Here is a 20304-nt window from a genome sequence, read left to right as displayed (position 1 = left end):
TTTGTATTTTTTGTGAGATGGGGTCTCACTACATTGCCCAGGCACCCCTAAGCCTCTCAAAGTGCTGGGATTATAGGGGGCAGCCACTGCACCCGGCAGTAACGTGTTAAGTAAACACTCTATTCGTTAGCATTCCACCTCCCGTGAGCCTCCGGAAACACCAGGCTTTGGAAGTGATGCTGGCGGTCACAGAAGCGCTGAGATCAGGGCAGGGTTGGCATCCAGTACAGGATGGGGAGAGAGCCCTGCAGAGGGCTCTACACCATGGCCCCAGCGACGCGATTCCTGTGGGGACCCACCTGCCCTGCAGCTGCCACACCACCCAGGCCAGCAGGTGTGACCCCCTGGTCACGGGCCACCCAAGCCCTGAGCACAGAGATGGACACACGTCCCGGCCCACACAGACACAAGCAGCATGAAATTCAGAAATAAAGATATAATGAAAGACCTTTTTTTCCACAAGAATAGGTTAAATACATACAATTGGTAAATTATAGAGCAATTCTGAATAAACTGATCAAAAAACGAAGAAAGATGAGCGCGTGCGGGCTGGGCTGGTCTCACGACCGCCTCCGGACAGGGGAGGTTTCTTGCCGGCGGCCGTGCCCCACCTCGACGCGATGCACCTGCGGCACATCCCACCCGGGCGAAGTCACGGAACAGACACACAAGAGGGGAGACAGCCGCGACCCAGGGAGCCACAGGGCCCGAAACAGCCCCTGCCGGCTCTGGCGTCTTTCCCGGGCCGGGGTGCCCCTCTGCCATCCTCTGTGGACAGCGAACACCCGGGCCGGAGCCGTTACCTACTGTGAGGGCCAGCGCAGCAGGGCGCGGGATGTGAGGGAGGCCCCTGAGTGCACGGGGCCAGCCTGCCGGTCGCGGGGCCTCCTGCAGGGACTCCGGTCCTCCGCCTTCCACCAGCACAGGAGGACGGGCTTCTGGGCCACCGGACATAAGGAATTCAGAGGAAAGGCTCTGCAGGTACCCGAGGCCCCCCAGCCTGCAGCACCGACCCCGAGGAGGCACCAGCAGCCCCCGCCCCGCTCGCAGCCGCCGCAGTCAAGGGCGACACCTTGTGGTCGGAGTGAGCAGGCTCCTGGCTTCCAGGGCAGCAAAAACCCCCAAGCACTTTCTAGAAGGAATGTGTTTCATTCTGACTGTAAACACATTTGTAAATGCTGAGACCAAACCGGGGCTCCCTGGATCCTGAGCCACGGCTGTCACTGGCCCCGCTAAGCCTCGTCACTACACGGCCGGGCCAGACCAGCACCCGCGGACGCCAGCTCCACCCCGGGCCCCTCCCACCCGCTGAGGAGCCGGGAGCTCCGAGAAACGCAGGAGCAGCCCGCGGTCGGCAGCAAGTTTGCATTTCTAAGTGACCACATCTAATAAAATGAAAAACGGGTTTACTAAAACAGGTCCAAGGACAACACGGAAGATAAGCTACAAATCCAGCACACCAGCCCCAGCGGCCCGTGGCCAGGGCAGGGCTGAGGCTCCAGTCTCCTCCAAAGCCCAGTCACACATTTTGGTCTTTGCTTCCCCTTTCAAGTTTTTAAAAGCTAAACCTAGGAGCCTGGTGGGTCTGCCTGTGCTGGGCAGTGTGTCCAGCCTGCCAAGGTCACGCTCTGGTGCGCGGTGCCCTCAGTGGCGCCTTGGGTCGTGGCACCTTGGGTCTCGGCGCCTGAGCCTCACTCCTGCGCGATGCTCCTCAGCACGTACTTGACCGTGTAAGCAAAGGCTGCAAACCCAACTATCACAAACAAGTTCGCCAGGGCGCCACCCAGGAGTCCGTGGTGCCGGTTGGCCTGCTGGAGCCCTGCGAGGTTCGGGACGGCCCCCGGCGCATGCCCGTTGAGAAGCTGAATCCCGTTCTGGACGAGGTGCGTCTCCCCGTCTGGAACCACGTCTGGCAAGGGGAGAGTCTGGGGTCTGCTACTGAGTTCGTCTTGTGCTTTCTGTTTTTGTTTAATTTCCTAAGAGAAAAACAGCGAGAAACGCAGCTGGTCTCCAACCAGCGCCTTCAGGACCAGCACTCCTGTTCCCAGGAGTCCACAGTCCACCACCAAGAACCAAGCCCTAGGCTGTGTCAAATTCGGACCCCATCTCACAGGTGAGGGCCCAAGCGTGGCCGGCCTCACTGGCCCTGCGCCCCTTGGCCCCTGCACTCAGGCAGACCAGAGCAAGGCTGAGCCACAGAGGCCAAGACCAGGGAGCACTCCAGTCCCACATGGCAGTTGCTGTGCCTCCCAGCTATCCCCAGACCACCCAGGTGGCTGCTCAGGCCCACGAGCTCCCCACCCCTGTGGGACAGGCCCAGCCCTCAGCCCACCAGCACAGCTGCCCGCAGGCCACCCCCCAGGGCCCAGGCCTTCTGCCTCCCCTGCCTCGGGGCTCCTGGGAGAGAGGAGCCATCCCCTGGGGAGGTCTGCAGCTTCAGGACACAGATTTTACTCTTTGTAAAGAGGTGAAACTCAAGTGTTTTAATGCAGGGGAAGGCGAAACCCATTTCCGTCTTTCTTACCTCCACAACTTCAGGAAATAATTCACAAAAGACTTTATCTTTCAAATTAAATGCTAAACTCTGCGCTGCCAGTTGTCTTTTCTAGAAAGGAAGGGAAGGGAATCAGCCAGAAAACTAATTTCAAATTCTTTCAAAATTCTAAAAACAGATGATTTCAAAGTCAAGGGCTGCAGTCTTCACGTTGTAGAAAGCATTTAATAAGCATACTCTTCACAGCAAACTAACTTATAGTCTTACAAAGGCTTCTTAATCTTCCCATCATCAATTAATGATATCACACTTGATTCCTATTAAAAATAGAAAAAAACAAGCTAACAAAAGCACTGTGCTCCCAGCTGAAAAGGCCCCTGCCGTCTGTGCAACTGGTACTGCCTCGGCCCACCCCAAGATCCCAAGGAGGAGCCCCTGGCGGGTGTGGATGAGGCTGGATGTGGATAAAAGCAAGACCGAGAGGCAGCGGGGAACACAAGGCCACAGAGCAGAGCAGTCTCCACGACAGTGCCTGGGACAAGGTGGGAACTCTACCCAGCCCCACCTACTAAGAAAGGCAGCTGCGGCCAGGCGCGGTGGCTCACGCCTGTAATCCCAGCACTTTGGGAGGCCGAGGTGGGCGGATCACGAGGTCAGGAGATCAAGACCATCCTGGCTACTAACACGGTGAAACCCCGTCTCTACTAAAAATACAAAAAAAAATTAGCCAGGCGTGGTGGCGGGCGCCTGTAGTCCCAGCTACTCGGGAGGCTGAGGCAGGAGAATGGCGTGAACCCGGGAGGCAGAGCTTGCAGTGAGCTGAGACTACGCCACTGCACTCCAGCCTGGAGACAGGGCGAAACTCCTTCTCAAAAAAAAAAAAAAAGAAAGGCAGCTGCAACTCAGGAACATAAAACAGCCCCCCAGACACAAGGCTGACGGCCCACCGGGGAGATGCTCTAAAACTCACCGTGAAGTCCGACGTCTCTATACTGCCCAGGGTGGGGCCCTTCTCCACCATGAAGCTCAGGAGCCCAGTCAGGATGGTGGAGACAGACCAGGCCGGGTTCCACGTGTCCGGGTGGAAATCCGTGATAGAAAGACACAGCCTGCGAAACAGGGGCCCTGTCAGTGCACACTCCCCACCACGGCCAGAAAGCTTCCACGGCCCCTCCAGGCACCTTACCTGGTGTTGCACTTAAATCTTCCATTGGGAGTGATCATATAAATACTAGGAGGTTTGAAAGGAAATTCTCTAGGAAAAATTAGTTTTCCATGATAATAGCCACCTACATGGAAACAAAACAGAAAGAGCCTTGTCGTCCGCCACAGCAGGGGCTCCTAGAGACCTCGTCCACATCCCCACGCCACCCCCTGCCCAGCTCAGCTCCCGAGTCCTCACTGCCCTCTCCGTCCCCAGCCAGCTCCCAAGCTCAGTCCCCCACTGACCTTGCTCTCCACTCCCACCCACTGTTATGACCACCCAGACCCAATGCCCCTCCCCACCACACCTGTACTCACCACCTGACTGGACCCAGACCCCCACTTCCCCGGGAGCTCGAAATAACCACAGCTACTGCACACCTCTCTCCCTGGAGTGTCACACACAGCCCCACCAAGAGCAGAGGAGTCGGAAGAGGCATGCGGGGCCTCCTTGCAACACCCCCAGCACAGCAGGAGCTCCAGGCCCAGCTGAGGCTGCCCTTCCCAGGACTCAGGTCCAGACCCTGCAACTCTCCAGCACCGTTCGCTTCCCCGACCCAACTGCACCCAAAGGCCAGCAAAACCCACCTCAAACACACCACTCTCCACCACACACCCCTCCAAGTTCTGCCAAATGCTCTCTGCCCTGAACTGAACCCCTGGATTCGGGCCTCATCCATGGCTGTTCACACGTCCTCCCCTCCCAAGCTCTCAAATCCACCTGACCAGGCTTTCTCCCTGCTCTACCAAACCTGACCTAAAGATCGACCTCAGGGTCACCCACACGTTCCCACTGTTATTTTGTTTTTGTGTTTTTTTGAGACAGAGTCTTGCTCTGTTGCCCAGGCTGGAGTGCAGTGGGGCAATCTCGGCTCACTGCAACCACTGCCTCCCGGGTTCCAGTGATTATCCTGCCTCAGCCTCCTGAGTAGTTGGGACTATAGGCACACGCCACCACACCCGGCTAATTTTTTTTAAATTTTAGTAGAGACGGGGTTTCACCGTGTTAGCCAGGATGGTCTCTATCTCCTGACCTCGTGATCCACCCGCCTGGACCTCCCAAAGTGCTGGGATTACAGGCGTGAGCCACCTCGCCCAGCCGTCCCACTGGTTTCTGACCACCCAACAGCATAGCCTTATAAGGGGCCACTCCTGGCTCCGCCTCTCCAAAGCCCCACCCTGGTCTAGCTCCTCCACTCCCCACCCCCTCTTCCCACTCCAGCCAGCCCCTCTTTACCCACCCAAGCACAGGGTGCTCTCCTCTCAGTCCTGGCATCCTCCTGGGGTCGCCCTAGTTTCACGGCCTCCCAACAGGAACCCTGGAATGGCTGCTCAGCCACTTCCCCCACCCTGCACCCACAGGCCCCCTGCACACTCCGGGCCATTACACTGACCGTCCACAGCACAGCACCCAGACGCCCCACTCCGGGACAGAAATCTGGCCACTTCTACCAAATGGCAACTTGGCAACTCCATCCTCCTGGTATGACACCCACCCCATGAGCAAATCCTGTTGGCCCCACCTTCAAATCAATCTAGAGCCGCACACCCTGTGTGGCCTCCCCTGGCCCTGCTCCCGGACCCTCTACAAGCTGCCTCGTGGCAGCCCCGCCCCAACCCGAGGCCCACACCCTGGGGGCCCAGGCTGCACCTGGAGTTGGCTGGCAGTTCAGAGCTTGGGGCCAACCCCAACCAGAGGACCAGAAGTGCACGAGCCAGGACTCCCTGGCTACACCTGCGTGCGTGATGTGTGTGTGCATGCCATCAGGACACGTGTGTGCGTATGTATGCCATCAGGAGGCATGTGCATGCAGGTCTGCATGTGCATGCCATCAGGACGCGTGTGCATGCGTGTCTGCATGTGTGCATGCCATCAGGATGCGTATGCGTGCATGTCTGTGCATGTGTGCATGCCATCAGGACACGTGTGCACCTGTGTGCATGCCATCAGGACGCGTGTGCACGTGTGTATATGCCATCAGGACGCGTGTGCGTGCACGTCCGTGCATGCCGTCAGGACGCGTGTGCGCGTGTGCGTGCCATCACAATGCATGTGCATGCGTGCCATCAGGACGCATGGGCGTGGGCATGTGTGTGCGTGCCATCAGGACGTGCGTGCGTATGTGTGCATGCCATCAAGTTTGAGGAGCACTGGCCTCTGTCCTCCCTCGGGCTCCCTGTGCACAGCCCTGCCCCAATGTGAGTCCCCAAATCGCCATGGGCTCTTCTGCTCCAGAGCCACCCTGTGTAGGATGCAGCACCCCTGCCCCTCAAGTGCTTCACATCTTGCAGGGAACGCTCATCGTTTTAGGCCGCCTTGGCATCCACTCTGAATCTAGGGTGGACTTTCTCTGACTGGAAGCAGGGCTACCACCCGCAACAATTTTCAGTTCACACCCCCCTTCCTCGAGCTGATCCACCCAGACGCCCGCCCTATGCACTGTCCCCTGGTGACTGCCCCCCATGGACTGTGCAGCCACACCACAGAGTCCCCCAGTCACAGCATGGCCCCATGGGGCTCGTGCCCGCTTGCTTTAAACCCACCAGTTAAAACTCCCCGAGGGAAACCTGTGTGCGGAACACCCTGGACCCAATAAACGGTCGGCCTGGGGGTCCCAGTCTCTCTCCACTTTCCCTGGCCTCCCTGCATGTGTGGCCTCCCGCACGTGTTTCCCTCACGTCTCTCTCTTCATCACTGGGGGCTGCTCTCCCTCCTGCAGATCCTAATGAAAACATGGCTTGGCCGGGCGCGGTGGCTCAAGCCTGTAATCCCAGCACTTTGGGAGGCCGAGGTGGGCGGATCACAAGGTCAGGAGATCGAGACCATCCTGGCTAACACGGTGAAACCCAGTCTCTACTAAAAATACAAAAAAAAAAAATTAGCCGGGGGTGTTGGCGGGTGCCTGTAGTCCCAGCTACTTGGGAGGCTGAGGCAGGAGAATGGCGTGAACCCGGGAGGCGGAGCTTGCAGTGAGCCGAGATCGCACCACTGCACTCCAGCCTGGGGGACAGAGAAAGACTCCGTCTCAAAAAAAAAAAAAAAAAAAAAAAGAAAAGAAAACATGGCTTCACTGTCTGCCTCCCCTGAAGATGACGCGTGGCCGTGCAGGGGGACGCTGCAGCTTCCTCTCTGCACTCTGCTCAGGGCTGGCATTCGAGGACTCACAGGAACAGTGGTGAAGTCAACAGTGGAGGGATGGCATGAGCAAGTGCCACTGTAACCTAGCCTGGTGTGCGGCCACATCCACCAGGGAGAGGCGAACCCCAGGAATGACACCCAGAAGACACACGAGATCATGAGGAAAGGCCAAACCGGAAAATGAGTGAAAGACAGAAACAGGCTTGCTTAAAAGAGGAAGCAGGAACAGCCAAAGCGAGGCTGGAACGATGTTTAGCTCAGTGCTAATGGGCAAGAGTGACTTACACGGCAAGAAACGGCCAGCTGAGTGCAGAGGGTGCTGGGAGATGGACACCCTGCTGCCTCACTGCACGCACACACCTATCAGGAAGCCCCTGACGGCAATCCCACTGCTTGTCACCTGCCAGAGAAACCCAAGACAAAGGCACCCAGAGCCACACACACAGACTTTCAACAGCACCAGGTGAAAATCAGGAAGCCCCCACTTGTCCTGAAGTGAGTCCCTGGTGGCTTGAACATCCCCACACCCCAGGCCATCTGCTGAAAAGCCTGAGGCAAAGGCCTAGCTGGCTACTCTGCCCCATGGCCTGTCCCTCCTCTAGCACTGCCTGACCCTCATCACTGGGTAAGTCTTGAAACCACAGACTCCACTTTATTCTTTAGAAAAATTGTTTTAACTATTCTAGATCCTTTGCCTTTTCATGTAAATTTTAGAATAAGCTTGTGTAGTATAAAAAACTGAGATTTTGTTAGGACTGTGTAAAATTTACAGATTCACTCAAGGGGAATTATTTAGCAACATTTGTAGGAGGCCAGCTCTGAACTGTCAGAGTGGGCACGCCTGGGCAGCACCAGGGGCAGAACAGCCACGGAGCCCAGTGCACGGAGGGGACACAGCTAATGCACACCATGCCAGAAAGACATGGACCTGGCACAGGAGCCACCAAGAAGGCAGGAAGAGGGGTCAGAAATCCCGAAGTCAGGAAGGAAGCCGTCGTCAGCAGCATCAGATAGCAGAGGCTAAGAAACTGAGGACCGAGAACAGCCCCTTGGCAAGTGGCAATTCGGAGGGGTTCCCTGGAGACCCTGAAGGAGAGCAGAGGGCAGGGCTGCAGAGAGCAAAAGGCATCCCCCAGTGAGGGGGAGGGCCTCGGGGACGCGAGCAGCAGTGCCATAGAGGGGAAAAGGGAGGGGCAGTAGGAACACACCTTCTCCCTCTGAAGGGAGGCTTTCCTGAGACCCAGGACCAGCACAGAGCCACACACGGTTGTGGGGAACAACGGAAAGGATGGGAGGGGACCAAGATAAAAGCACAAGTGACAGAGTTGGGGCCAGCAACAGCCGCACCACACCCAGGGGCTGCCCCCTCTTCTCCCAACTGTGTCCAGCCCTGTTGGGGGAGCAGCTCATCTCCACCAGCAACTGACCTGGCTGGTGATGTTGAGGGAGATGGGGTGTGGATACAGAATTAATATTCACAATTTATTTAAAAAAAACTAAAACCACAAAACAAACAAAAAAAATGTAAAGCTGGCATAATTTTGCTTGTCAAAGACCACCACCCATTTTGGTTTTTTTTTTTTTTTTGAGATCGAGTTTCGATCTTGTCACCCAGGGTGGAGTACAATGGCGCAATCTCGGCTCACTGCAAGCTCCGCCTCCTGGGTTCAAGCAATTCTCCTGCCTCAGCCTCCCGAGTAGCTGGGACTACAGACACCCACCACCACGCTCAGCTAATTTTTTGTATTTTTTTTAGTAGAGACAAGGTTTCACCGTATTACCCAGGATGGTCTGGATCTCCTGACAAGTTTCACTCTTGTCACCCAGGCTGGAGTGCAACGGCACGACCTCAGCTCACTGCAACCTCCGCCTCCCAGGTTCAAGTGATTCTCCTGCCTCAGCCTCCCGAGTAGCTGGGATTACAGGCATGCACCACCACACCCGGCTAATTTTGTATTTTTAGTAGAGATGGGGTTTCTCCATGTTGGTCAGGCTGGTCTAGAACTCCTGATCTCAGATGATCCGCCCACCTCAGCCTCCCAAAGTGCTGGAATTAAAGGCATGAGCCACCGCGCCCAGCCAACCACTACTCACTTGGTGGTATATATTCTTCAAATCAGCTGAAGGCACACAGACGCATCATAACAAGTACTTTAACACGCCCTGGACACCTGCTCCCGGGCCTTATCTTGCCACGGCCTGCTGGCATCCCCAACGCTGGTCATGGTCAATGACACTATGATCAAGGGCCCACCCTACAGATGTGCTCTGCACTGTGGCTGCCTTAGTTGCAGATGATCCCAGAACTGGGATTCCTGGGCCAAAGGAGAGTCCACAGGTGTGGCTGTGATAACTCGGCCAAAGTGCCTTCAGCAGAGCCTTTTTCATTCTTACCCACCCACAACCCTTCCGACAGTCCAAAGCCCCTGCTTGCAAACCTTCTAGCAGCAGCACTCTCCTCTAGTGAAATCTCACCCAAAGCCTCCACACACAGGCAAACAGGGCCTGCTGCTCCAGCCACCTGAAGCCGGGGCCCTGTGGCTGAACAGCAACTGCTGACCTGGCCCTGCTCTGCCTTGCACTTACCGGTGGGACAGTATTCACGGGCACGCTGACTCCTGATCTGGTCCAGACCGAGGCTGGCGCCAGCCTCCGCCAAAGGCCCCAGAAACTTGCTGACAGCTCCAGCGTCTACTCTATAAATGACACCAGGTCTCTAGGTGCTGTCTGCTGACCTGGAGGGGTCAGGCTGCTGGATCAGCCTTGGTAGCCGATGAAGGGCTGAGGTGCTGGGCAGGTCCTGCAGCCTCCCAAAGCCCCAGGTGCCACCACACAAGGGTACTTCCACTTAGCTCAGAGACCGTGCTGGGGATCGCGAGACCCTGGGGGTGCCCAGCACAGAGGGCACACTGAATATATATGCCTTTCCTTTGATGATATGCACCAGGTCTTAAGAAACAGTAGAACAGGCCAGCTTCAGTGTTTACCCCGGTCTGGTTTTCTCAGCTATGGCCCTATGGTGTCAGAGGCTAGTGAACACAGACGCTACAGGCAGCCCTGCAGGCTGAGACGCATTAGCGGAGCAAACACTTCCAGCGTGTGGAGAAGCAGACGAGGAGGAGTTCCAACTAAGCCAATTTAACTAGCGCACATCCCAAGTAGAAAGGCTGCTGTTTGCAAATAAAAGATGTTGAACAGGCAAGGTTGATTCAGAATATAAAAACTGCCTGGTGTTCTTCTACCTAAGTACAGAATCCTTACCTTCATAAGGGGTCATCTCTGGGCCTCGGACGACATAATGCCTAAGGGAGAGAAGAAAATTACTTGGGATTTGGGGACAGCAAATTCTCCAAAATCTGAATCATTCCAAGCCTGGGGTTTATAGGACCCAGCCAAAATTACATTCACATTCAGGCAGTGAACAAATGAAGGTGAAATGTCACACAGCCACACGGCTTCAAAGCCCCAGTCTCTTCTACCGTGGGTGCTTTTAGTCTCTTGTAACAAGATCTTAGAGACTATACTTTATAAGTTTACCATAAAGTATCTTTGTTTCGACAATATAACATGCACGAAGCTAATCCTAATAATTAATAACTGAAATCTTAAATAAATTTTAATTTCACAGTACATTACCAAGATGTACTTGAAGACTGTAATCCCAGCACTTTGGGAGGGCACGGTGGGAAGATCACTTGAGCCCAGGAGTTTGACACCAGCCTAGGCAACATAGCAAGACCCCACCTTTATTTAAAAAAAAAAAAAAGTTAGCCGGGTGTGATAGTGCATGCCTGCACCCCAGCTACTCAGGAGGCTGAGGTGGGAGGATCACTTGAGCCCAGGAGTTTAAGGCTGCAGTGAGCTATGATTGTGCCACCACATCCCATTTGGGCAACAGAGTGAGACCCTATCTCCAAAGAAAAAACAATGTACTCTGAAATGTATATTCTTAAATGTACTTATATATAATGTGTTTTTTGGTATCACACAGGCAGGCTAAACAGAACACAGCTAGTGATGTGGGGCCAGCTCTGTGCCCCCAGCCCTTTTTCATGCTCCTGGAAAAACCGTAAGTGACTTGAGCAGCTGTCCTGGAGCAGAAGGAACAGGAACTGCTGTGATTGTCTCCAAAGCCAGAGTCCCCACACAGAGCTCACCCTCAGACCAGGGGCAGCAGCAAATCGACTAAACACTCCACATAAATACATAAGGCTTCTGCTTTACGTAAAGAGGTGTCTGGGCTTTACAGAGTCCCAAACGAAACAGGAGAACACAGAGAAGAAAGTAAAACCAGCTAGAAATGCCAGAAACCAGACACGGCTGCAACTGCCAACACCGGCCAACACCGGCCATCCTCTTTCCCCTTGCTCTCCCCCAGGACATGTGTGCCATCACTTTAAAACTAATGGGGGCCGGGCTCGGTGGCTCATGCCCATGATCCCAGCACTCTGGGAGGCCAAGGTGGGTGGATCACCTGAAGTCAGGAGTTTGAGACTAGCCTGGTCAACATGGCGAAACTCCGTCTCTACTAAATATACAAAAATTAGGCCGGGTGCAGTGGTTCCCACCTGTAATCCCAGCACTTTGGGAGGCTGAGGCAAGCGGATTGCCTGAGGTCAGGAGTTCGACACCAGCCTGGGCAACACGGTGAAACCCCGTCTCTAATAAAAATACAAAAATTAGCCGGCCATGGTGGCGCACATCTGTAATCCCAGCTACTCAGGAGGCTGAGGCAGGAGAATCGCTTGAACCTGGAAGACGGAGGTTGCAGTGAGCCGATATCACATCACTGCACTCCAGCCTGAGTGACAGAAAGAATACTCAAAAGAAAATACTAATGGGATGATGTATAGTAATGTATACTAATGGGATGATGTATCAGCAGAGGCAGCTGATAGGTTTTACTCAAAAAATGCCATTATCATGTGTCATTGGCCCAGGAACCCAGTGGCTCTGAGCTCAGCATGCAATGCACCCAGGAATGTGGCCTTCAGTTGTTACTGTGCCCAATTCCTGTGCCCAACCTGCGAAAACTGGGAAGAAATGAAGAAGTCACCCTCTTCCTGAGACAGAGCCCAGCAGCCTCGGGGCAGCTGAGAGAAGATGGGATCCACGTGGCCCACAGCACACCCCACAGGCCGTTTCAGGGAAAGCACTCTGCTCTCAGGGAAGGCAAAGACACCTGCCGAGACCCTGCCAGGGGCTCTGGCAGCACAGGCCTGATACTGACACTGCCGTCCCGGGCCAGGTGCCACCACCTGACAACAGGGGCTTACTGCCTCAACAGTACAGGCAAAATGGGCTACGCTGAACCCCTGCTCTCCTGGAAGTCCGGTATTTTGGTATTTTGGCAGGTGCCAGGCAGAGGGTGCCTAGGACCAGCCCCATAGAGTCCCTGGGCCTTCCCCTAATACGTTTTAGTTTCCAATGAGCTTCTCTGGTCAACATTCCACACGTGCCGTCCAAACCCAAGCCTGCTGCTGGGAATGGAGCACAGAGACTTTGCCCCACGTGCCTCTTCCGCTGGCTGACTGCTGTTTTCTCTCCATAATGTGTGTGTGTGCGTGTGTGCGTGTGTGTGTGTGTGTGTGTTGGAGTCTCGCTCTGTCACCAGGCTGGAGTACAGTGGTGCGATCTCAGCTCACTGCAACCTCCGCTTCCCAGGTTCAAGCGATTCTTCTGCCTCACCCTCCCAAGTAGCAAGTAGCTGAGATTACAGGCGTGCGCCACCATGCCAGGCTAATTTCTGTATTTTTAGTAGAGACAGGGTTCCACCACGTTGGCCAGGCTGGTCTCAATCTCCTGACCTCGTGATCCACCCACCTCGGCCTCCCAAAGTGCTGGGATTACAGGCGTGAGCCACTGTGCCTGGCCTTCTCTCTGTAATTTTAATGGTGAGTATTCTTTGTGAATCATCAAACCTGCACCGGGTCTTGGGGACGCCCGACCCACAGATTTGTGGGGAGGGATTTCCCCACACAATGAAGACGTCCTCACAACCAGGGAGGAGGCAGCTACCGTGGAACTTGTCCCTCGCACCTGCCAGCGATGTCCTGGGGCCACATCTGATTTTCAACACTGGGGCAGAGAGCACTCTGGTGGCCAAGGGGCTCCGCCTCACCCTGGGTATCCTCTGCCTGCCTGGGCCGGGCCTCCTCTGTGAGCCAGAGGTGGACCCCTGACCAAGCCGAAACACACTTCCTTTCAACTCACTGAAATATCTTTTCTCTGGAATTAAAAAAAAATTAGGCCAGGCATGGTGGCTCAGGCCTGTAATCCCAGCACTTTGGGAGGCTGAGGCAGGCGGATCACCTGAGATAAGGAGTTCGAGACCAGCCTGACCAATATGGTGAAACCCCATCTCTAAGACAGGAGAATTGCTTGAACCAGGGAGGCGGAGGTCACAGTGAGCCGAGATCACGCCATTGCACTCCAGCCTGGGCGACAGAGCAAGACTCTGTCTCAAAAAAATAAATAAGGCCGGGCGTGGTGGTTCATGCCTGTAATCCCAGCACTTTGGGAGGCCAAGGCGGACGGATCACGAGGTTAGGAGATCAAGACCATCCTGGCTAACACGGTGAAACCCCATCTCTACTAAAAATACAAAAACAAAAAATTAGCCGGGCATGGTGGCTGGCACCTGTAGTCCCAGCTACTTGGGAAACTGAGGCCAGAGAATGGCATGAACCCAGGAGGCAGAGCTTGCAGTGAGCTGAGATTGCGCCACTGCACTCCAGCCTGGGCGAAGACTCTGTCTCAAAAAATAATAAGTAAATAAATTTTTTTTTAAAGATCAAAATATAAAACATCCTCACACTTTTTTTTTTTTTTTTGAGACAGAGTTTCACTCTTGTTGCCCAGGGTGGAGTGCAGTGGTGTGATCTTGGCTCACTGCAAGCTCTGCCTCCTGGGTTCAAGCGATTCTCCTGCCTCAGCCTCCCGAGTAGCTGGGATTACAGGTGCGCACCATCACGCCCAGCTAATTTTTGTATTTTTAGTAGAGACGAGGTTTCACCATGTTGACCAGACTGGTCTCGAACTCCTAACCTCAGGTGATCCACCCGCCTGAACCTCCCAAACTGCTGGGATTACAGGCGTGAGCCACCATGCCCGGCCTCTCACACTTTATTTCTTATCAAATTACTAGCAGACCTGTAATGGCGTGTTTCAACAGAGCAGTATGCACTCCCACACTCTGTACTTCAGCAAGGGGGAGAGTCACCATGAGGTGAACGCTTATGAGGCACAGGTCCTCTCAATGCCAGCCTGAGGGTTGGGGCACCTGGCCCAAGCCAGTGCCAGGGACAGGAGTGTCGGACCCTAGTCCTGTCAAATACTCCAAGCCAAAATAGGCTAATTCCCGTATCCAGAAGCAAAGAGCAGAGTCTGGAAAGGCAGTTTCTCCTCTAAGTGCCTGGAGCGCACACCAGCAGCAGCTGTGAACCCTGCATACCTGGACCCCTCCCCTAAAGACCCCACACCAGAGATTCTCTCCAGCCCCAACCTGAGTCAACCTGGATCCCGCCCCCATCAAGGGCCCCACACCAGAGACTCTCTCCAGCCCCAGCCTGAGTCAAGCAGGGCTCTGTGATGTCCCTGGCATGCGTCCACTGGGAAAAGACCAGAGGGTGTCCACAGGCCCCTGGGCACCCACTCACTCCTGGGGAGGGTGCAGGAGCACCTTGCCAATGCCATGACTGGGGCACCAGGCTCATCCAGCCAGGCCAGCAGAGGCCTGCGTGGCAGCGACAGTCAGTGCAGGGTGATCAGTGGCGCGGAGCCTTACCACTCGAGAATATTCGAAGGGAGGGGCTCGGCACAGATGTAAGGCACCGGGTCTTTCTTAATGCGAAGGTAGTCCTGCTTCAGCCTCTGGGTTGCTGTGGTTGGAGCCCTCTTATTGCTGGTGCTGCTCATCTGTTAAAAACAATGTCTACACTGACGAAGAAAAGCGATGCTGGCCACAGCTTTCTCCCCCCAACGCAGCTCCACTCCCGTTTCTGTAGCCCACCATTCATTCAGGGCCCAGCCCTAATGTACACACCTCAGCCCAGTGACCCAGAGTCACAGCTCACAGGTCACCCTCACTTGCCACCCACCTAGACACCCAGAGGCCCTGCGGCTTCTCTTTTCCCATCTGTCCCGCCACCACCTTCATTGACACGACGTACAGCTCAGGTACAAAGACGAGGAGAAACCCAAAGCCTCGCTCCTGTCCTCCAAGAACTCACACAGGGATACACTTATAGGGCCTGAGGTGGTGCTAAGGCCACAGCCTCAGACCAGCTCCTGAGGGCAGCTACTCGCATCTTCCAACTCTGAGCTCAAAGACCCTGCACTGATGGAGAATCCACACCATAGAAACGGGCAGGCACCACCGCCAGCCCCTTCACCACACCCAGAAGCCCGCTGCCCAACATTTACCACCGGCCACAAGCAAAAGGAGATGCAGAGTGGGGGAGCCTCTGCGGCTGGAGTGACGAGAACTCTGGAGACTCCGAGGCACTCACTGGGCAGAGGAGCAGCTGTCTTCCTGGTAGAAAGGGCCACAGGTGAATAGGCCACAGCTGAGAAACTGCAGTATGCAGGGGCCCAAGCACAGTGAGGGCAGGGATAAGACTGGCCTGGGAGGCAGGGCCAGGGCATAAGGGTTTATTTACTTATTTTTTGTGAGACAGGGTCTTGCTCTGTCGCCCAGGCTGGAGTCACTGCGGCCTTGACCACCTCAGCTCAAGCAATCCTCCCACCTCAGCCTCCTGAGTAGCTGAGACTACAGACGTGTGCCACCACGCCTAGCTAATTTTTTATTTTTTGTAGAGCTGGGATCTCACTATGTTGCCCAAGCTGGTCTCAAACTCCTGGCCTCAACTGATTCTCACGCCTCAGCCTCCCGAAGTGCTGGAATCACAGGCAGGAGCCACGGCAACCTGGGCCACACAGGGGTTTGGGGTCCAAGCCTCAAGGCAGATCATATCTTCTGTTAGGAAGGTCACTCTGGTGGCTCCACGTGGGACGTTCAAGACAGCACTGAAGGCCGAGCATGGGGCGTGAGGCACCATCATGCAAGAGAGGAGGCTGGATCAGGGACCCCAAGACCCCTCAGCCATACCCCTGCGGCTGGGGAGAGGGGTGGTGATGAAAACAGGGCTCCCTGCTGCATCAGACTAGCTCCAACTCAAACCTCTTTTATTTTTATTTATTTTTTTTTTTTTTGAGATAGAATCTCACTGTTCATTGCCCAGGTTGGAGTGCAGTGGCATGATCTCCACTCACCGCAACCTCTGCCTCCCAGGTTCAAGGGATTCTCCTGTCTCAGCCACCCAAGTAGCTGGGATTACAGGCGCCTGCCACCACGCCAAGCAAATTTTTTTTGTATTTTTAGTAGAGACAGGGTTTAACCATGTTGGTCAGGCTGGTCTTGAACTCCTGACCTCAGTTAATTTGCCCACCTCGGCCTCCCAAAGTGCTGTGATTACAGGCGTGAGCCACCGCGCCCAGCCATGGCCACACGCTTTAATAACGTCTGTGGGCATCAGTGGCCATCAATAACGGACAGTGACCAGTGATCTCCATCCTGACCTCCCAGTTTGCACAAACCTGAAGTCAACTCCACCCAGCTTCCTTGCTGATATGCTTTGGCTGTGTCCCCACCCAAATCTTACATTGAATTGTAATCCCCATAATCCCCCATGTTGAGGGAGGGACCTGGTGGGAGGTGACTGGATCATGGGAGTGGTTCCCCAAGCCGTTCCAGTGAAAGCGAGTTCTCAGGAGATCTGTGGTTTACAAGGCAGTGTTCCCTGCTCTTGCCCGCTCTCTCTAGCCTGCTGCCATGATAGACATGCCTCTTCCCCTTCCGCCATGATTGTAAGTTTCCTGAGGCCTTCCTGGCCACATGGAACTGTGAGTCCATCAAACCCCTTTTCTTTGTAAATTACTGAGTCTCGGGTACATCTTTATAGCAGCATGAGAACCAACTCACGCACCTTAGACAGCCACACACTCCACCTCCCTTCAGTCTCCACCTGCAAGAGATCTCCAGACTTGGCCTCTCTGACTGGTTTATTCCTCCTCAGAGAACCACCACCAGCAGCCTGTTTAGTGTCTGCTCGCAACCTGAGGATGGCAATGGCCAGGGCTTGGCTGCTCACCCCACACACCCAGGGCCTGGAGTGCAGAGCTCAGCCAGGGCACCCACAGCATGCTCCCAAATGTGTGGCCTCAGCCCCACCCCCAACCCTGCTTCTTGTTCTGGGGTCCCTGACTCTTGCAATCCTTGTTCACCACATCCTTCCCACTCCCATTATCTTCTCTAATGCAAAATGTCGTCACTTCTCCCATCAACACCACAGCAAACTCCCAAGACCCAGCACGGCCCGGGCCCCACTCCAAACTCCTGACCGAGTTCTCACAGCTGCTTCCCAGCCTAGACTGTACTGGAAACTCCCTGGGCCCTTCCGGGCACAGCCAGAGCCACCGCCTTCAGAGGCCTCCCTGATCTCCCTGCCAAATGCCTCCCACTGTCACACATCACTGGCCTCCATGTGACCCCACACACCACGCAGGGCCCTTTCAGGCCCCAGCAGAGGCAAGGGCGGGCTCCTCTGCCTAAGGAGTGCCTCCCCAGGAGGGCCCCACCAGGAATGGGGTTACAGTCCTGCCCGGGAAGGAAGTGCTTCCACACAGTGGCATCCCCAGCTCCTGGCTCAAGAAGCCAACGGGCCAGGGATCTCCCCTCAGGCCCACCTGGTGACGGACACAGCGATGACCCCAAGCAGCACCGCCACACAGGCCGTCCTTTCAACGCTCACCCTGAAGCTAACACTCTGCCATATACAAAATAATTCACTGGACAACTCAAGTGCAGGTGTGTGTGGGCTTAGCTAAGTGGCCAGGCTGCGGGTTTAATGAAAGTTCATGGACAGCCACGCAAAAATAAAATAGATTCCATCCAGTCAGTCACAAGCAAGCTTCTCTCCCATACTTGCTTGGAGAGGCTTTTAAAATCATGTTCACGATTCAACTGCTGTTTGCCCAGCCACTCTTCCTGAGCTTCACACAGAACAGCATTCTCACGTCCCCCAGGGGGCCAGAGGGCTATTTCCCCCAATTCTTCTCATCCCAATATGACAGCAGGAAGGACAAGGGCTGGGCGTGGTAGCTCACACCTGTAATCCCAGCACTTTGGGAGGCCGAGGCAGGCAGATCACCTGAGATCGGGGGTTCGAGACCAGCCTGACCAACATGGTAAAACCCCGTCTCTACTAAAAATACACAATTAGTCAGGCATGGTGGCACATGCCTGTAATCCCAGCTACTCGGATGGCTGAGGCAGGAGAATCGCTTGAATCCAGGAGGTGGAGGCTGTGGGGAGCCAAGATCACACCATTGCACTCCAGCCTGAGCAACAAGAGCGAAACTGCGTTTCAAAAAAAAAAAAAAAAAAATTAGCCGGGTGTGGTGGTGGGCACCTGTAATCCCAGCTACTCTGGAGACTGAGGTGGGAGAATTACTTGAACTCGGGAGCCAGAGGTTGCAGTGAACTGAGATCATGCCACTGCACTCTAGCCGGGCCCACAGAGACCCTGTCTCAAAAAAAAAAAAAAAAAAAAAAAAAAAAAAAAAAAATCCACAAAGGAAGCAAACTGTGAGAACACAGTTTGAAGCATATGTGCCTCGGGTTCCCTTCAAACATCCCCACAGACAAGGGACACCAAGCATATCATCCTGCTGAAAGAAAGAGCTGGAGATTTTAAAACAAAAAGGCACAGGAAAAAAAAACGTTAACACACAGAAACTGCATTAAAGCAGCGTGAATCACCGAGGGCAGTGGCTGCCCAGCGTCCCTCACCCATCCCTCTTTGTCTGGACAGCTCTTTCCTGCTTAGGGGATGTGGCAGGAAACCTTGGCCTGACCCATCGGCCAGGCACGTGGCACACCCAGGTCCAGGACTGCCACGGAAGTCTCTGCCTTCTCCACCAGACTGCTCCGGAGGCTGGATGGAAGCCCAGGCCGATGGAAGTAGGACACTCACCTGCAACTCACACATGCACCTGCCTGGGTCACCTGCCTGTCACTCATCCACGCACCTACCTGCCTGGCTCACCTGCCTGTCACTCACGCACGCACCTACCTGCCTGGCTCACCTGCCTGTCACTCAAGCACGCACCTACCTGCCTGGCTCACCTGCCTGTCATTCACGCACATCCCTGTCTAGAGTGGAACTGCTAAGGAGGTCAGCGGTGCCAGGCCGTGCAGATGACGGACTGCGAGTTCTGGACACCCAGACCCAATCATGCCCTAGGCTCAGGTGCTAGACTAAGCGAGATACTCACGATCCTTTCTTCGGAAGCCAAATTATACCGTCTGGTTCCCCTGGAGCAGGGCGCGGGGCCATCGACCTGCCCCAGCCAAGCCTGCTGTACACGCTTCGCTGCCCTCCCACCGGGCTGAGGCCTGACCTTTCAGCCGCTTCCTATTTGGGTCTGGCAAGAGGATGTCAACCGGACTTGAGTTAAATACACACGCACTAAGTGGCAGGCACTGAAAAGGAGGCCAGGAGGTGACACCTGGCCAGGGGCTGAGAGGATGCAGAGAATTGGCAGGTGTGGATGGCGAAGCCCGGCGCAGCTTAGAGATTTGTTCCGGGGTCGTGTCCCACTCCCGCCGGCCGGCGGTGGAGCCAGACTCCGGTCTCCCACTCACCGCCCGGGTTTCCCAGAAACGCTGGCCCTAAGCACAGTCCCGGGCACGCTCGTTTGTCTCGGGGTTTACGGGGCACTCTAGGGTCTAACAGTTCAGGGGCGAGGCGGCGGCGGGCTCAACAGCAGCCCTCCCCCGGCACAGACTCCCGTGATCCATTGACGAACCAGGATCGAGGCTGCCCGTCCTGGGGCAGCCGCAAGTGTCCCAATTGACCGGAGACCTGGCCGAGTGGTCAAGTCCCCGACGTGACCCTGACCCGGAGCTCCAGGAGCCCGCCGTAACCGACCTCCGGTTCCGCGCAGGCAGGCTCGGGCCGGGGCCCCGCGGGTGGCGGGCGCGAACGGAGAAGTGTCGCGCAGGGTCCCCCGCAGCCCCGGGCCGCCGCTGTGGCCGGCTCCGGCGGGGCGGACGAGCGGGCCCGAGGAGCCGGCGCAGGCCTGCGAGCGCGCTCACCTCTCCCTGTCGCTGCGCGTGGGCCGCCGCCGCGCTCAGGCTCGCCGTGGTCGAGGCCGGAGCAGGGTGCGGAAAAGCGGGGCCCGCGCCCGAAACAGCCGCACCGTCCCGGGACTGGGCCCACCAAACCCGCCGCAGCGCCGCCGCCGCCTCAGCCTCCAAGATGGCCGCTCGCGAGGCGGAACCAGCCTAGCTTCTGCTTCCGGTGCGCGGTCCAGGGCGGAGGGGAGGGAGGGGGGCGGGCTGCTCTAGGCAGCCTGGCGGACCACGCCCACGACTCTCTCTCGCAGCCGACCCCGGGGGATTGGC

At 55.7% G+C, this 20304-nt stretch overlaps 1 protein-coding gene across 7 annotated transcripts; it reads right to left on the bottom strand.

Moving 5' to 3' along the window:
• Nucleotides 1-421: 421 nt before the first annotated feature.
• UBE2J2 (ubiquitin conjugating enzyme E2 J2) lies at nt 422-20220 on the bottom strand. 7 transcript variants are annotated; one of them, XM_063631197.1, is made up of 8 exons: nt 19996-20181; nt 14623-14753; nt 11534-11587; nt 10098-10138; nt 3681-3783; nt 3465-3603; nt 2525-2605; nt 422-1976 (listed from the first exon to the last, which is right to left on the bottom strand). In XM_063631197.1, the coding sequence occupies exons 2-8, from the start codon at nt 14751-14753 to the stop codon at nt 1692-1694; spliced, it is 834 nt and encodes a 277-aa protein (XP_063487267.1). In that variant the 5' UTR covers nt 19996-20181; the 3' UTR covers nt 422-1691. The 7 variants fall into 7 exon arrangements, with proteins under 7 accessions (XP_063487267.1, XP_055117646.1, XP_055117648.1 ...); XM_055261671.2 differs by lacking the exon at nt 11534-11587 and having other exon boundaries at nt 19996-20220; XM_055261673.2 differs by lacking the exon at nt 11534-11587 and having other exon boundaries at nt 19173-20180.
• Between the last annotated feature and the right edge of the window lie 84 nt (nt 20221-20304).

This window comes from Symphalangus syndactylus, chromosome 22 (genome assembly GCF_028878055.3).
Source record: "Symphalangus syndactylus isolate Jambi chromosome 22, NHGRI_mSymSyn1-v2.1_pri, whole genome shotgun sequence".
Taxonomy (NCBI): domain Eukaryota; kingdom Metazoa; phylum Chordata; class Mammalia; order Primates; family Hylobatidae; genus Symphalangus; species Symphalangus syndactylus.
The sequence above is the reverse complement of the archived record's forward strand: the minus strand, read 5'-3'. Positions and strand labels throughout refer to the sequence as shown.

What these genes read in the sequence shown, in the direction of transcription:
- UBE2J2 (XM_063631197.1), bottom strand. Translation starts at nt 14,753, where the DNA reads ATGAGCAGCACCAGCAATAAGAGGGCTCCAACCACAGCAACCCAGAGG. An exon ending in CCTTCGAATATTCTCGAGTG is followed by an intron (nt 11,588 to 14,622) that starts GTAAGGCTCCGC and finishes TCCGTCTTCCAG; the next exon opens with GTTCAAGCGATTCTCCTGCC. An exon ending in AGATTTAAGTGCAACACCAG is followed by an intron (nt 3,604 to 3,680) that starts GTAAGGTGCCTG and finishes CCTGTTTCGCAG; the next exon opens with GCTGTGTCTTTCTATCACGG.